At 47.2% G+C, this 17,331-nt stretch overlaps 1 protein-coding gene across 5 annotated transcripts in view; it reads left to right on the forward strand.

The window, feature by feature from the left end:
- Nucleotides 1-17,331, forward strand: part of ABCC8 (ATP binding cassette subfamily C member 8) — an 84,462-nt gene that overhangs the window by 21,851 nt on the left and 45,280 nt on the right. For all 5 annotated transcript variants that reach the window (XM_023230878.3, XM_023230879.3, XM_023230882.3 and 2 more), the window contains exons 7-10: nt 2,210-2,374; nt 6,705-6,860; nt 12,062-12,196; nt 12,484-12,646. In XM_023230878.3, the coding sequence (XP_023086646.1) occupies nt 2,210-2,374; nt 6,705-6,860; nt 12,062-12,196; nt 12,484-12,646 (619 nt within the window). The remainder of the gene's footprint in view (nt 1-2,209; nt 2,375-6,704; nt 6,861-12,061; nt 12,197-12,483; nt 12,647-17,331) is intronic.

The raw sequence follows: 17,331 nt of genomic DNA on the forward strand, positions 1-17,331 counted from the left end.
ATCGTTTTCTGACCCTAGGGTATGTTTGTTGGGGGCAGGGAGAGAGTCAAAGTTTTGCCTTTAGAGCTGCAAAACTAGAATTTGTTGTTTTGTTACAAATGCACAAATACTGACTAGTATATTTAAGTAACACCCACAGTCTAATGAACAAACATGATCAGTTGGCTTTTCCAGCCATCATTCTCCAGCCTGTGTGTTTTCTGCTCATTGTAACATAGCATGTGTGTGGCAGTCCATGTTTCTCCAGAGCTTTCATGAGAATTAGTGGTCTTGGGTGCATAGTGTTCCCAGGAGTATCATAATTACGTAATCATTCCCTGTGGTTGGACGTTTATGTGGGTTTTTGCATTCTCCTCTTGCTCTGGCCCCAAACTAAATGTCTGTGTTCATACAGCCATTACCTTATATGAAATTATTTTCTTTGGGATAAATTCTCATGATGTGTTGTTGCTTTAAAATCATGGACTCCAGTCTCCAGAGCTGCGTCCCTGCAGAGGACAGTGAGACAGAAGAATCCCAGGCCATGTTAAACAGGACCGGGTCTTCCTAACCCCCATATTTCTATATTTCTGACCCAGTACCAGCCAGGGTCTCCCACAAGTCACAAGTCACAAGCCTGTAACTGACACTAGGACACTTAAGGTCAAAGGCCTGGACGAGGCCTAGACACTGGGTCTGGGGTAGTGTTTTGGACATCATCCAGGTTCATGTTCATATGTTGTCCCCTTACCAGCGTGTGACCTTGGGCCAGCCACTAACCCTACTGAAACTCCTTTTTTCATGTATGAAATGGGGCTAATAATGGTACGCTCCTCAGTAGGGTATTGTAAGGATAGAGTTTTGCAACTGATAAATGCTGTCTCCTGCCCCTTCCTCCCCGGAAGATCAGGTCTCTCCCTGCAGCCTAATTTTAAGGCCCATTTTTCTGCTTCCAGCCCACCCCCACCCTTCTACCTTCAACTTCCTCCCTCTATATCTCCCTCTGGTACACTGGCAAATGGGACAGAGACCCTGGGTAGAGCCTTCCTCTTAAAGTCTTGCATGCATCCCTCAGTGGTCTCCCTGTGGCTGCTTCCTGCTGCCCCCAACAGATATAGACCCCTGGCGCACACAGCACAGGAGAGACAGTGGTGAGCAGGACCAGACAGCTCCAGGGAGCAGTGAGGGCCGGCTTAGAGAACCTCTGTTAAACTGAGAGGCCACCATCAGGAAGCTCTGATCCAAGATCCAGGAATTCCTGACTCTAGGGAAAGGCCTCCTGAGAGCCTGGGCCCTCTCTGCCTGATCCTGGTTGTGGATGTGCCCTCAAACTCCTTTTCATCACTTTGTTCCCATCCCTCTTTACCCTGCAGCAGCTCCCACACCCTGCCAAATAGCACGCACAGTCCAGGGCAGTGTCTGAGAAAGAGCAGAGTTCTGTCTTCATGGAAATATTGATGTGGCTCTGCTGGGGAGCAATGGATTTATCAAGATCAAAGTTTTCCTGGGAGTTATTGATGCTTAATTTGGAAATAGACACACTGTTGTTCCCTGGTATCTTTAGCAACAGAGTTAAAATGTTTGTTTTTCTTCACTGGTTGCCATCTGAGATCCTGCTAGAAGTACACAAGAGAACCTTAAATTTAACAGGAGGCCCTGGGAGCCCATGAGGCTGGCGGGCTTGGGTCTGAAATCTTTTCAGTCTCTTATAAGTGATGAGCTCCCATTCTCTCCCGAGAGCTCTACGGTGCCATGTTTTCCAGTGGCCTTTTCTGCTCCGTCATTGCTACAGTACAAGCTGTTGGTGAGTTTGGAACAAGGGAGCTGCTGATTCCATTTCTGTAGCAGAGAACATGCACCGTGAGACTTGCTATACCAATTCAGGTTTTAGCTGCTCTATTTATTCTTGCCCCATTCAGAATGCTGTCCCCTGGGCCTGTGGCCACAGTGTTGAGAGTCATATTTATGGGCCTACGGTCATAATTGGGCCCCATTCTGTTCCCTCAAGTGGAAAAATGAACAGAGTGTAAGCAACCTTCCCTGTAGTTAGAAGAACATTTAGTTGGATTTATCAGTCTGATTTTTCACTCATAAACAATTGCATAAGACTTTGCAGGCACGGAGGGTCTTGTAATAATCATGGCCACGGTCCATTATGGCACAGTGATGTGTTCTACGGTGGTCATTTTGCTGGCAGTGACAGTCACCTCTGAACTTCTCTTTCCAACAGACACAATTTCTCGGAGTTTACTTTGTCTCATCCCAAGAGTTTCTTGCCAATGCCTACGTCTTAGCCGTGCTTCTGTTCCTTGCCCTCCTACTGCAAAGGACATTTCTGCAAGCATCGTACTATGTGGCCATTGAAACTGGAATTAACTTGAGAGGAGCAATACAGGTACTTGGATGATTATTTTTTCACTTCACCATAAGAACTATTATTAGGAATAATGTCCACGAGTGTTATTCATCCTCATAGACACTCAAGAATAATTCTGCTGTGAATTTATTTTTTGTTGCCCATTAACAATGTTTTAAAACAGTAACCATTGACAAGGCAGTGTGGGATAGTGGAAAATGTCTTGGGCTGAACTTGGGAGGCAGAGTAGCTCTGGCTCTGGTTCTGCCTTGGACTAGGTCTGAAAAGTCAACTGCTCAGCCCTTGGCTTGAAAGTGGCAGACATCACCAATTGATCACAGCACTCTTTCTGACCAAGGGTAAATGCAACCTTGGAATCCTCTCTACATGGCTATTCCAGAGTTCTGCTACCAGACCGTCTTCTTTGGGTGTGAAAAAAGGAATGTGCTTGACATACCAGGTCTAGATAGCCTCTAAGACAGGGTGCCCTCTAAGATGGGGTATTGGTCCATGGCCTGTTAGGAACTGAGCCACACAGCAGGAGGTAAGCAGTGGAAGCAAGCATTACTACCTGAGCTCTGCCTCCTGTCAGATCAGCGGCTACATTAGACTCTCATAGGAGTTCGAACCCTATTGTGAACTGTGCAGGCAAGGGTCTAAGTTGTGTGTTCCTTATGAGAATCTAATGCCTGATGATCTGAAGTGGAACAGTTTCATTCTGAAACCATCCCTCTCCCCCAGGTCCATGGAAAAATTGTCTTCCACAAAACCAGTCACTGGTGCCAAAAAGGTTGAGGACAACTGCTCTAAGTTCTATTTGAACTCTGAAATCTTGCCCACTGAGAGTGACCTATTTGGGCTGTTGGGTCACTTAAGTCTAGGCTCTTGGTCCTGCCTTCTATGGCTTCCCTGTTAGAGGTTCTTGGAAAGATGATCAAAGCCAGGGAGTATTCAGGGCCCCTTTGAAGAAGGTGATGATGAGAGTTGTCCAAGTCCCAGAGTCTTCACTAGGATTTTGGTTCAGCTATCAGACTAGAGCGACATCCTGTTTGAGAATAGTTTAAATGGGATAGAAGTTTGTTTATTCTTCAGATAGAGTCAGGGCTGACACAGGAGCTACTCAATGATCAGAGACCTGGCTTCATCTGTCATGTTGCTCTGCCAGCCTTCTTTTGTGACTTTCGTCTCAATAACCATGGTGGCTATTGAAACTGCCACTATATTTACATTTAAACCAGCCAGAAGAAGGGATAAGAGGAGGGAACCCATCTTCCTTTTAAAATCATAATGCTTAATTTGCACATACCCTCTTGCATCCCATTGGTGAGAAATTGGCCAAATGGCCATATCTAGAGAGGCTAGAAAGAGCTTGGTCTTTATTCTTGACAGCTATATATATACTGCTAGAAATTCTCTGTGCAAAGAGGAGACTGGGCATTGGGAATAACTAGATTCAGCTATGCCTAGTGATGTCTGTGAAGTTGTGGTAAAATCCTGAAGCTACCTCATTCTTCAGAAATGTTCCTCAGAATCATTAACATTGGTCATGTGGAAGCCAGGATAAGAAGCTCTGCAGAAAAGAGACCGAGAGGACAAGGATATAGCTTGGGCTGGGGACAATGTCAGAGTCCAAACTCTGGCTATCTTAGAATAGTCTGTGTGAATGGTGCCCTCCCAAGTTGTGCAGTGCACAACCTGTGCAGCTGTGTGTGGCAACACTGCCCATCCCCAGTGGTTTCTCACTGGGAAAGCAGAGTATTTCCTCAGGGATGTCATTATGTGACAATAGTGGAAAGAGCCCAGGAAAATCTAAGACCTTCTAAGACTCATGGGGTCCCAGAGCTGGGAGAAACCAAACTGTTGCTCAGTTCAGAAAACCTCTCCAGAAATCCCAGCCTCTCCTCAGATCCCTCCAGTGACAGGCAGACTTGCACCACCACAAAACAGCCACTTTTGTGGTTGGACAGTTTTGTAATTAAATATACTTACTGTGTATATGTCATAAATTACATTTTCCAATTACACCAAAAGATCCAAAAATGGTTTTTTAATGTGTTAGCATATAATCGTTTTCATCAAATTGTTTGAATCTTTCGTGTTAATAAGAGAGATTCATTACTATGCCACAGAAAGGAAAGACTGGTTTTAATTATAGAAACAAATTAGAGGGGCGGAGCGCAATGGCTCATGACTGTAATCCCAGCACTTTGGGAGGCCGAGGCGGGTGGATCACGAGGTCAGGAGTTTGAGACCAGCCTGACCAACATAGTGAAACCCCATCTCTACTAAAAATACAAAAATTAGCCAGGCATGTTGGCATGCACGTGTAGTCCCAGCTACTCGGGAGGCTGAGGCAGGAGAATCTCTTGAACCCAGCAGGTGGAGGTTGCAGTGAGCCGAGATCATGCCACTGTACTCCAGCTTGGGCAACACAGTGAGACTTCATCTCAAAAAAAAAAAAAAAAAGAGTGGCTCTTGCCTGTAATCCCAGCACTTTGGGAGGCCGAGGTGGGCAGATCATGAGGTCAGGAGATCGAGACCATCCTGGCTAATACAGTGAAACCCCATCTCTACTAAAAATACAAAAAAATTATCTGGGCGTGGTGGCGGGTGCCTGTAGTCCTAGCTACTTTCGAGACTGAGGCAGGGGAATGGCCTGAACCCGGGAGGAGGAGCTTGCAGTGAGCCAAGATAGCGCCACCACACTCAAGCCTGGGTGACAGAGCAAGATGCCGTCTCAAAAAAGGAAGGAAGGAAGGGAGGGAGGGAGGGAGGGAGGGAGGGAGGGAGGGAGGGAGGGAAAGAAATTAAGGAGAAAAAAAAACCCTTTCTTTCTTTCTTTTGGAGATTTCCAGAAAATGTACCCTTACAGATGAGAGTCTGTGTCTTCATGGGTTAGAGAATAACCACACTTTGTGCATAAAAAGTTATTAAGCACAATTCCTGAATTATACATAATTACTAGCTATGAGTCAGTTGTGCATTTCTATGTATGCTGGTCTTCACTTAGTAAGGCTTTATTTCACAGATCACTTGGTGTCCCTACTTCACTGAAACTAAGTGATTATCTTTTAAAGTCTCATTTCACATAATCTAGGAGGTATATAGATTTGTTTAAAAATGTAATTGCCATTATTTTAAACCTTACCCACGGTATATATAAACTCACAGAAAGACATAGAATAGGTTCATTATTTTACATCTTGCCCATGGTGTATATTAGCTCACAGAAAGACATAGAATAGGTTCCTGCCTTAAGAAAACCTGACCCGCAAAAAAACCTGGGTTTGCACAAGAGGAATTAAGGGCGGGGAGCCCACCTTACAACAGAATGTATAATAGAATTTTATCCAAGAGCAAGCATCCTGAGGACATTTAAGACCCAGATGCATTTTTCATTGTTTAAGAGCACATATCCAAAAATTGCAGTCTTTCTGGGAGGCATGATCACTCTGCACATAAAGCTTCTACGTTCAGAGCTCGGGGAGGCCATTACCACAACTGCTGTGTGAGGGTCCATCTGCCCTGTGAGGGTCCTTGGGGTGGCTGCACTCTGGGGATAGTGCTGGGGCTGACTGACTCACACAGTCGTGTAACACAGACCTTCCAAAGTCGAACCCTTGTTTTGTTTCAAGGCTGAATTATGACAGGACTTGGTCTCAGAGCACATCTCCTCCCCAGGCTGGAGATGGCCACTTTAAAACAGATGGCCTGCCCCACTTCATCATTTTTATGGCTCTGATCTGTGTTCTCCACTGGCCTCTGGTGAATCAAGAATACAACTGGACTTGAATATCTGCTTTTAAAAATAAAGAACAGACCGAGTGCGGTGGCTCATGCCTGTAATCTCAGCACTTGGGAGGCTGAGGTGGGTGGATCACCTGAGGTCAGGACTTCGAGACCAGACTGGCAAACGTGGCGAAACCCCGTCTCTACTGAAAATACAAAAATTAGCTGGGCATGGTAAGCGTGTGCCTGTAATTCCAGCTACTCTGGAGGCTGAGGCACGAGAATTGTTTGAACCCGGAAGGTGGAGGCTGTAGTGAGCTGAGAGCATGCCACTGCACTCCAGCCTGGGCGACAGAGCAAGACTCTGTCTCTAAATAAATTAATTAATTAAATAAAATTAAAATAAAGAGCCAAGTAAGTCCTGTCCACAGGAAAAAGCCTTACTTACTGGGGAAGTCGCTGGCTGTGCTGGAGTAGACTTGTAAGTTGGAACGGTGATACAGTACTACCTTACAGAGCTGCTCTAGGGCACCATAGGGACTGTCTGAGAAGGCCCTGGCACACTGTAACAGATGGCATCTGGGGTGGTGATGATGACAAGAATGATGATGAATGTGAAACACTCTGCTCTCATTTCTAGACCAAGATTTACAATAAAATTATGCACCTGTCCACCTCCAACCTGTCCATGGGAGAAATGACTGCTGGGCAGATCTGTAATCTGGTTGCCATCGACACCAATCAGCTCATGTGGTTTTTCTTCTTGTGCCCAAACCTCTGGGCTATGCCAGTACAGGTACCGATGGGCTGAGGGGAAGGGAGGGGGACAGCAGGACACACAACCAGAATCTGCTGATTCATGGCCAGTGACTAGGAGTGCACTGTCTTCCACTCCATGCTTGCCTGTACCTTTCACACACCTGGCTGTACCACAGGATGTACCTCTGGGTCCCTCATGCCCCATACTCTGCAAGTACTGACCATCTCTCTTAATGACCGGAGAAGGCAGTATCATTAAGACTTTAAAAATGGAGCCAACTTTATAAACTATAGAAAAATCAAGCCAGGTGCAGTGGCTCACACCTGTAATCCCAGCACTTTGGGAGGCTGAGGCAGGAGGATCACATGAGCACAGGAGTTCAAGACCGGCCCGGACAACACAGTGAGACCCCCATCTATACAGAAAAAAAAGAAGAAAGAAAATAAAAATCATATGTGGAGTGCTCAGAGATCTTAAAAGCTATGTTGTAGCAAAATACTTAATTACATTGAAAAGTGTTAATGATGCATTTTTAAGCAAAAAAAGTAAGTTACAAATAGTATATGTTATATGCTTACTACTAAACTGGAATATATGTTATGTATACATTTGTACATATTCATACATGAAAAAGAATTGGAAAACCACATGGGATTATAAGTGATTTTTATTTTCTTTATGTGTTTCTAAATTCTCTAATAAGCATGTATTGGTTTTGAAAATCAACAACATGACATTTTTAGCCTAGGCAACAAAGTGAGACCCTGTCTGTACAAAAAATTAGCTAGGGGTGGTGGCTCACAACTATAGCCCCAGCTGAGGTGGGACGATTACCTAAAGTCCAGGAGGTGGAGGTTGCAGTGAGCTACAACCACACCACTGCACTCCAGCCTGGATGACAGAGTGACACCTTGTCTCAAAAACAAACAAACAAAACCTGGTGTTTTTTAACCAGATGTGGCGGTGCGCACCTTTAGTCCCAGCTACCTGGGAGTCTGAGATGGGAGGACTGCTTGACCCCAGGAGTTCAAGGCTACAGTGAGCAGTGATCACGCCCCTGCACTTCAGGCTGGACGACAGAGAGAGACTCCTGTCTCTTAAAAAAATAATAAAAACTTTAAAACGTGGTATTTTTTTTTTAAAGCAAGACAACCTTTGGTGCTGGCTCAGGAAGAGGTACATTACCCCCCAGTAATCAGAGAAGAATCGTCAGCGTGGTTGATCTGACCTCGGGCTTCACGTGCCCCATCTCCCATCTGGAGCTCTTCCACCAGTGTCTGATCCTGTCCTATACCTGGGAGTAAATCTACACGCTGGTGTTCAGACCAGAAACCGAAATCCCAGACGCATTCCCAGAGGGCAGGCAGGTTCCACCAGGAAAGCTTGATGTGGCAGAAAGTATCTGACTTGGGTGAGACAGGCTGATTCAAATACTTAACCTCTCTGAGCCTTGGTTTCTTCATCTATGAAATGGGAAGGATGCCTACCCTCTGGAGTTGCTATGGCAATTCAGTTAGATAATGTAAGTAACACACCACGCAGAGTGCCCCGCAGTCTTCACTTGGTAAATATCAGATCCCTCTAACTTGCACATGTTTGGCGTGAGTGAGACATTACCAATCCAGAATCCATTGCTTCTTGGGATAAAGATTCCGTAAACCTTCATCTCCAGTGATTTGTATTGGTCCTCCTCACTTGCAAAGCTTAGAGTTAAAAAATATTAAAAGAAAAAAAAGGGGAGAGGCTCCCACAGGGACACAGCTAGACAAGATGGGATGCAGGGAATCTGATGTTCTTTTTTATGGGAACAGTCATATACGCCATCCCCCATCACCACCTACCCACGCCCAGACTGCCCCTGCTCCATTCTGCCAAGACAGATCAATGACTATAAAAGCTACAAAAGGGCCTGGAGATCTCATCTAGTTCAGTTACCAACCAACCTTTTATGCACAAGACTCTAAGCTGGGTGAGGTGGCTCATGCCTGCAGTCTCAGTCACTCAAAAGGCTGAGGTAGGAGGATGGCTTGAGTCCAAGAGTTCAAGTCCAGCCTGGGCAACATAGAGAGACCTCATCTCTAATACAATTTTTTTTTGAAACATGAAAAATGAAGATTTCTGACCATGGTTCTCTCATTAGTTAACACTTTGGGCTGTGAGGGCCTGTTGCAGAAAGACGCAGCCTGGGAGGATCCTAACATGTACACAGAACTCAAAAAGCTACACGACACTTTCTGTTGTGTCCCCCGGAACAGGCAGTTTGTAAGATTTTGTTGGCTGGGCGCGGTGGCTCACTCCTGTAATTCCAGCGCTTTGGGAGGCCGAGGCGTGTGGTTCACCTGAGATCAGGAGTTCAAGACCAGCCTGACCAATATGATGAAACCTCATCTCTACTAAACATACAAAAATTAGCCGGGCATGACGGCGTGCACCTGTAGTCCCAGCTACTCCGGAGGCTGAGACAGGAGAATTGCTTGAGCCCGGGAGGCGGAGGTTGCAGTGAGCTGAGATCGCATCACTGCGTTCCAACCTGGGTGACAGAGTGAGACTCTGTCTAAAAAAAAAAAAAAAAAATCAGATTTTGTCTACTAAACCTGCCACATGGTTACCATTACTAGTATTTACAGTGTTTGTTGCACATGTATCATTGCTAAGAGTGCTAACTAATATTAACAGCCCTTGCCCTATGCCTGGCCCTGTCCCAGCCCCTCTCCCTTGTGTAATGTAATCCTTGCATTGGGGGTAGGGATTTTTATCTCTACTGATTTCTTACCTTTGTTCATTTATCATGAAGTGTCCTTTGGTTTTCTGTTTTTGTATATACGTTTACCACTTACAGATTTGACCAGTACTCAAGAACCAGGGTTACTCCTGGGAGTTGATACAATCCCAGCCCCATGGCAAAGAAACTCATGTGGTTAGGATTCTGTGTGCAGCCTGGTTAGCCACAGGGCACACAAGGCTTTTTATAATATTGACATTAGTGCAGAAACCCCGTTTCCATGTAAGCCCTGAGGGCTCTTGTTGCTTCATAATCATTTTTTGGTCACATGCACACAGCTTTATTGAGATATAACTCGCTCATTTAAAGCATACAACTCAGTGGGTTTTAGTATACTATATTCACAGAGTCGTGCAGCCATCATCACAAATGTGGAAGTTTTCATTTCCCCCAAAGAAACCCATACCCATTGGCAGTCACTCCTCATTTTCACCCCCAGCCCTTGGCCACCGTTAGTCTCCACATGCCTTTGAAAGGCTAGTGAAACTTTCTCAGAAGAAGAAATGCTTGCTCAGACATTTTGGCTATAATTTCAGGGTCTTCATGGGTGCCCCCTGACATTTATCAAGAACACCAGGTTAAGGAATTTAGCTATATGGGAGGCCTCTGTGTTTCCCCATCTCCTGGGTATCAGAGGCCCAGAGAGGGCAGGGGCCTTACCCTGGACCACACAGTGAACCAGTGTAAGCTGTGTGGCGCCATACTCACATATCTCCCTTCTGTGGTTCCCCTGTGACAGAGTGCCCATGAAGCTTTTTCGTTTATTTTCTGAGAGGAGGGTAAGCCACCTTGTATTGATCTCCAACTATATGCCAGCCACAATTCTAGGTGCTTATCATAGAGATTCATTTAATCTTCACAATAGTCCTGCAGAATGGACAGAATCCTTCAGAGTGGGCATTATAATCACCATTTTAAAGATGAAGAAACTGAAAATCAAAGAGGTTAAGTAACTCACCCAAGACTGCACAGCAAAGGGCTGGGGCCTTCAAACTCAGGGCCACAGACTCTAAAGACTATGTCTTCCCCGCTACACTAGATTGTTTTCCTAACCTGTGAATAGGAGACAAAATAATCCTTTTATTTCTCACAGTTGCTTTGTACACTCAGAATCCATGATTTCTTCCCCATGAGGGCCATTCAGACCTGTCCAGAAGAGAGGAATAGACCAAGGAGTCTTGGGAGCACCAAAGAGGAGGGGATGGGGGAGCATGAGGAGGAGCCAGGGAATAGCAGCAGCTGCAGCCCCAGCTCCCACCCCAGTCACTGCCAGTCCCTTGGAGTTGGTGTGGGTGCAGACACCAGCTCATAAGGTGCCCTGTTAGTGAGCTTGGGATGCCACGGGAGCCTTCCTGTTGTCTGGCCTAACCCAAACTGGCTGAAGAACACCCTGATGGCCTCCCTTTGAGCACAGCTAATGAAGGACTGGATGCCAGAGATAGGTCCAGGAGGGTGATGCTGCAGGGCAGGCCAGGGAAGAGGCTACTTCGTCTCCTAACATGGTCCTCTGCCCATCTGTGCCAGCATCTAACACCTGTTAAATACTGGGAGGCTGGTGGTAAAGGGGCCACTTCCCAGCCTCTAAGATACCTGCTAAGCCAGGAGGCATTCTGTGATTAAATTACAGGGCCTCCCACTTACTCCTTTATCCTTGAGGCGGTGCTGGGAGCTTAATGCCAATCTGGGGTAGGGCTCTGGGACTACAGGACCAAGGCAAGCAGTCCTTTCTCTCTCTTTCTCTTTTTTTAGCTAAGGAAGCCAACACATCTGTTCCTCGAGAAAAAGCCCTGTATTTAGAGGTGTTTGCCTTTGAAGGCAACCTGAGAAACTGTCATCCTGGCACTTTGGGGACTGGCAATTTACACTTCTCATAAATATTCAGAAGTAGGCAGTCATTTACGTAAAGCTAGACGCAGAAGGAATTCTCTTTTCAGAGAATACCTGGCAGATTCATTAAAAAAATTTAAAGAAACCAAGAGCATAAGAATGAAAAGCAAATTCTCGGACCCCAGGCTGGTTTTGTCTGGCATGGGTGCAGCAACTTTGCCTCTTTGCTCAGGTATCACTTTCTTCCAGTGACAGTGAACCATAAGCCATGAGAGCCAGCAAACAGAACAAAAGATGCTGTCACAAACATTGTGCAATCTCAGCTCAGAGATTTCCATCTGGAAAATAGACTGGAGAGAGTTAAGGCTTCAACCAACCTTGCAGATAAATGCAGTTAGTTACCAGCCCAGCAACCTTCTGCTTGTGTGAGAGCCCATTATGCTAACCTCCTTTTGAAATTGCTTTGTTTCTCCTCCTTCCCTGCACCCCACTCCCCAAGACAATTTGGAAACCTGGGCACCAAGGCGTGTCCCACTCTAGGGGACTGGGGAAACAGGGATTTTGCCAGCGTCCCCTGGCAGGGCAACCATCAGGTCAAAGGAAACTCATCCTATGACCCCTTCCTCAGATCATTGTGGGTGTGATTCTCCTCTACTACATCCTCGGAGTCAGTGCCTTAATTGGAGCAGCTGTCATCATTCTACTGGCTCCTGTCCAGTACTTTGTGGCCACCAAGCTGTCTCAGGCCCAGCGGAGCACACTGGTGAGTGCCCAAAGGTGTTTGTGCTGTGTCCCTCTTCCCCTCCTTTCCCCTACAGCAGCAGGTCTCCTCCCACACACCCACAGTCACTGACTTTGATTTTGAGTAGGCCACTTCACCTGTCCAGGCCTCAGCTTCTTTGTCTGGGAAATGGAGTTAATGGGGGCAGAGGCTGCCTCCTGGTGGGGACAGGAGCCGGGCACGGTGGTGACAGTGTTGACACTCAGGCCTTCCTCTCGGGTGGGGGACGGAGCAGAAGCCTCTCCCCTCTGACTCGGGGACCCCTGCAGGAGTATTCCAATGAGCGGCTGAAGCAGACCAACGAGATGCTCCGCGGCATCAAGCTGCTGAAGCTGTACGCCTGGGAGAACATCTTCCGCACGCGAGTGGAGACGACCCGCAGGAAGGAGATGACCAGCCTCAGGGCCTTTGCCATCTATACCTCCATCTCCAGTGAGTTCACCCCATGCAGCCAGCCCTGGGTGCTGCTGCCTACATGCAAGGAGAGGGCGTCAGAGCTCGGGTGAGAGGCTGTGCAGGGACAGAAGCAGGAGGATTTGAGATTATCTGACTCAGTGGGGGAGCCTCAAACTGGCTCTGATAGCTGAGCTCCCAGAAATCAAAGTACTCTTCATTCATTTATCCAACAAATATGCATGAAAAGTCTGCTATGTGCTGGACACTGTGCTGGCCCTCAGGATACCGTGATGAGAAAGAGAGATGAGGTCTCATTCCTTATGGAACTGATATGTTATTGACAGACAGCAGCAAGTGAGTAAATGACCACAGTTTCGAACTCTCCTAAGAATGAAGACTTTTTAGTAAGTCAGACTGAGCTATCATTGCCCTGGGGAAGCTATAAGAAAGCTTCAATCCACTTGGGGCCATACAAAAGAAAAAGACTAGTTATCCTTAAATATCAGAAGCCCAAGCTGAAGGTACTCATAGGTGTAGGGACTGAATTTATATTAACTAAGTGGTTTGGGAACCCCAAGCCAAGGAAGAAGAAAAAGACCAAAACTGGTAAAAGTCCTAGAGTCCCATATACTTGAAACCATTTTACTGAGAATATAAAACTTTTTTTTCTTTTTTTGAGACAGAGTCTCGCTCCATCACCCAGGCTGGAGTGCAGTGGCACAATCTCGGCTCACTGCAACCTTCACATCCCAGGTTCAAGTGATTCTCCTGCCTCAGCCTCCCAAGTAGCTGGGACTACAGGCACATCGCACCACATTCAGCTAATTTTTGTATTTTAATAGAGATGGGGTTTCACCATATTGGCCAGGCTGGTCTTGAACTCCTGACCTCGTGATCCACCCGCCTCAGCCTCCTAAAGTGCTGGGATTACATGCATGAGCCACTGTGCCCGGCCCAAAAGATTTTTTAGAAATTGAAATTTTAGTTATTGAAATTAATTCAGTGAACAATGGTCCCCTGGCCAGAGTGAGAGCTTATGGAGATGAGGTGATCCATGGAGTCTTGGCCCAAGTTTATCTCACAGTTGGTCTCATGGCTCCATGGACCCATCCCATGGTGGTTACTTCCCAAGTGCATAATTGGGATGTAGATATTTAGCAACCAGCTGACTTCACACTAGTTCCCTGACCTGTCTAGTCTAAGAGTCATTATGGCCAAGTGGAAGCCCCTGGAGAGAAGAAAACAAAAAAGAAACCAAAACCTACTCAGTGCACAGGTTATATGAATGAGTATGGCTGAAGAGAGAATTTTTGAATTAGAAGACAGATGGGTGGGGATTACACAGAATGCGGCAAGGAGAGTAAGTTGGTAGAACCATTTTACAGATGGGAAATTAAGGCCAGAGGGGAGTGTGTTCCTGAGATCTCTCCTGAGGTTAGTAGCATGGCTCGGACTAGATCCTCCAAAGTCTCTTAACTTCTGGCCTCAGGCTATTTTCCACAAAATGCTGGGGACCTCTGTGGGGTGAAGACTTGGGACACCATGGGGCACGACTATAAGGCTATTTTCTCTTAGGAGAAAAAAATCTCTAGGCTCTGAAAGGAGTAGAATTAGGGAAGGAAATTAAGAGGGGCTACTGACCACCACCTCCAACTAAAATTGGTTCTTTTGGTGCCAGGAAGAGATACACCTGGTGGGGGAAGGTGGTAATGGAGGGGGTGCTGGTAGTGTCTCCCAGATAGACCCGTAGAGCAAGCCTCATAGAGAATGAGACGGTCACTCAGGTCGTCTGTGTATTCTTGGCATTCTTGCTGCCTAGAGAGAGGGTCCGATGGAGCTAGGTAGCCACCAAGCTGTCCCAGTCCCCAAGACAATTTGGAAACAGGGGCACCAAGGCATGTCCCTTTCTAGGGGACTGAGGAAACATCCCACAGCAGTGTTCTCACAGGATGGAGCTTGCCATGAATACCCCAGGTGTCCAGCCTCCCTGTGTCCAGCCAGACCATGGTGTCCTATGCCTCAGGCAGGGAACGTGGTCCAGTCATCAGTGGCTAGACCTTCTACCATACATGGCACAAGCCATGGCGTTTTATGCAGAAAGTCCTGCTAGCATTTGATTTTCTCAGAATGGAGCTGTGAGCATAGCAGCCAGTCACTGTTTCCCAGATGCCTCACCAAGACACCCCAGGTTCCTGGTCTCTCCCTGATATCCTCATCCGTGACCCTGTGGTGCTCAGAGCCTCCAAACACACTCAGGCTAAGCACTCCATAGACAGGGGAAATTTGGAAGGAACATCTGGGGAGCTCAGAAAAGCCAATGTCCCCAGCCCCAGGCCCACTTCAACCTTCTCTCTGTCAGTTCTGCCTGCCTCTGGTGGCTGGTTATATGAAGAGTAACCCCCTGCTTGTGTACAGCCTCCCAGTTTTGTACAGGTTTAGAGACAGTTCCCAGCAGTAGGAACAGCTGCCGAGGTGGGAGAGGGCTTCTCCCGATAGCCGGGGGACTTCCTCTTCCAGCAACAACAGGGTGGGGTAGAGCAGACTTTCCATTGCTGAGATAGAGAGAGGGGAGGGAAGCATCAAGGAAAGTGGGGGCACTGGGTCCCCAAGGTTCCTGGCACAGCAAGCAATGAAGTTGGGGCAGCCTCAGGTCATGTAGTGGGGGCAGGTGACATCTGCTTTGACTGCTCCTAAGAGATATGTATTCATTTCCTGCATTCCCAACTGCAGCCTGGGACATGTTTTCTTATATAAATAGCATCAAAAGATGCTTGAGTTCCCAGGCTAGCCCACCAAAGCCTACCTAGTGGGTACTCATTGTCCCCCAGGGCCCCCAGAAGACAAGCCATGGCTTTGTGATGGGCCTGGGGCCAGGAGGACCTAGGGACATGTTGTCAAGAGCTGAGATGACTCTGGAAAAGAGTAAGGGGCTCTGGAGTCAAGCAGGAGCCCGCCCAGGACTCCTCACCTGTCCAAGTCACCTAGAGAAACAGAGCAGCCCAGGTTGGTCCCTGGAAGAGAGCAGCAGAGGAGGGGAAAGGGGAGAGCCCTTGGGGAGAGCTTTGAAAGTCAAGTGCTGTTTGCTCAGTGTGTTTGCCTTTCTCAGGATGTTTTTTTTTTTTTTTTTTCCCTCCATTAGTCAGCAGTTGGACGGGGAGAGAGACGGGTGGTAGGGTGCAGGGTACCTCCTGGCTGCAGGCATATGCTTTCAGTGCGTGTTCATTTACCTCCTCTAGACTTCCTGTCTTCTGTTACCAAGGATCAAGACACAGGTCATTAGGCGTGAGATAATGGGGCATCTCTTGTTCTGACCCCTGGCGCCAGTCTTGGAGTTCTGGCGCTGCAGAGGAGCCCCAGAATCACGTTTCCTGTTGGGGCCCATCCTGGTGATACCAAGCTTTCAGTCTGGCGGCTCATACACAGCACCATCAGACTTCTGGGCAGGCAAGATTACCTGTGACTCTGTCTGATGGTCTCGCCATCAATATCACTGAGAGCAGCTGTGTATGGAGTCCTGAACTGGTACAGGATAAAACAGGGGGCTGAAAAGGGAATGGGCACAGTTTCTCTGGCATCAAAAGTGACATCCAGAATTGGTATTTCCTCTTGAATAAAAATAGAAACGTAAGTTGCTCAGTGGATGTTGAGTGAGCCCTATTCATGTGCCCCACCCTGTGCCTAGCACTGGGAAGGAGGTAAGGGAAAAACGTTAAGATGTGCTTCCCATTCTCAAGGAGTTTATGCTCCACTGAGAAGTCAGAGCGAACATGCACAGAACAGTGTGGCAGCGAGAGCAGAACCAAGTGGCCAGCTCCATGCTGGCCGCCTAGCAAGAGTGATTGCACTTCATCCTCATAACAACTTGGTGAGGTGTGTAGCTCTATTGTCCCATTGTACAGCAGAGAGGATTGACTCTCAGTGAATTGAAATGTCTCAGTGAGGTCTTCCACAGCAAAAGGCAAAACACAGAGAAGGATGTCCATGTGGGCTGGGGGTTCACCCAGAGACTCATGTAGGGGCGATGTGGGCTGTACCTTGCAAGACGGTGGGATTTCAATGAGTAGAAGACAAAGTGGGAGGAAGCTGGAGACAAGGGCTATGGTCTCTTCCTTTAGAAGTCAGTTCAATCCTTTTTTCCTTGCAGAAGCAGCATAACCCTAGGTGGTTCCTCTGTATCTGAGGACAAGCTTTGTAGGTGACAAAGGGGTCCCAGGTCCTAGAATACTCCATATGCTGCCAGTTTGTTCTGTCCGTTGTGAGGCACCCATTCCAGAGCCCTTCCTCTGTGCCAGGCTCTGTGGAGGTCCTGGATGTTAAAAAGGAAGCAGGCATAGCCCTGGCCCTCCCAGTCTTGTGCGAGATTGATCATGTCCATGAATAGTGGCTGTGCATGTGGTCAGAGCCACAGGGTCAGTTCCAAATACCCCTCTTTCTCTTTTGTGTTACTCACTTGAACCTGGGTCTTTCGTTTCTTCCATTCATTTTTTTTAAACAAACATTTCCTGCCCACCTTCTGTGTGCCAGGCCTGGGGATGCAGTGGGTGAAGCCTCTGTCCTCCTCAGTGGAGGCCCTAACTCAGACCAGGAAGTGGAAAAAACAACATGACCTGGAGACCTGGTGCCCCTTCCTTCCCCAGCATCTCTGAAATTCTTTAGGTGGTGGTGGTGGTTGTGGTTGTTGTTGTTGTTGTTGTTGTTGTTGTTGTTGTTGTTGTTGTTGT

Source organism: Piliocolobus tephrosceles, chromosome 13, assembly GCF_002776525.5.
Source record: "Piliocolobus tephrosceles isolate RC106 chromosome 13, ASM277652v3, whole genome shotgun sequence".
Classification (NCBI taxonomy): domain Eukaryota; kingdom Metazoa; phylum Chordata; class Mammalia; order Primates; family Cercopithecidae; genus Piliocolobus; species Piliocolobus tephrosceles.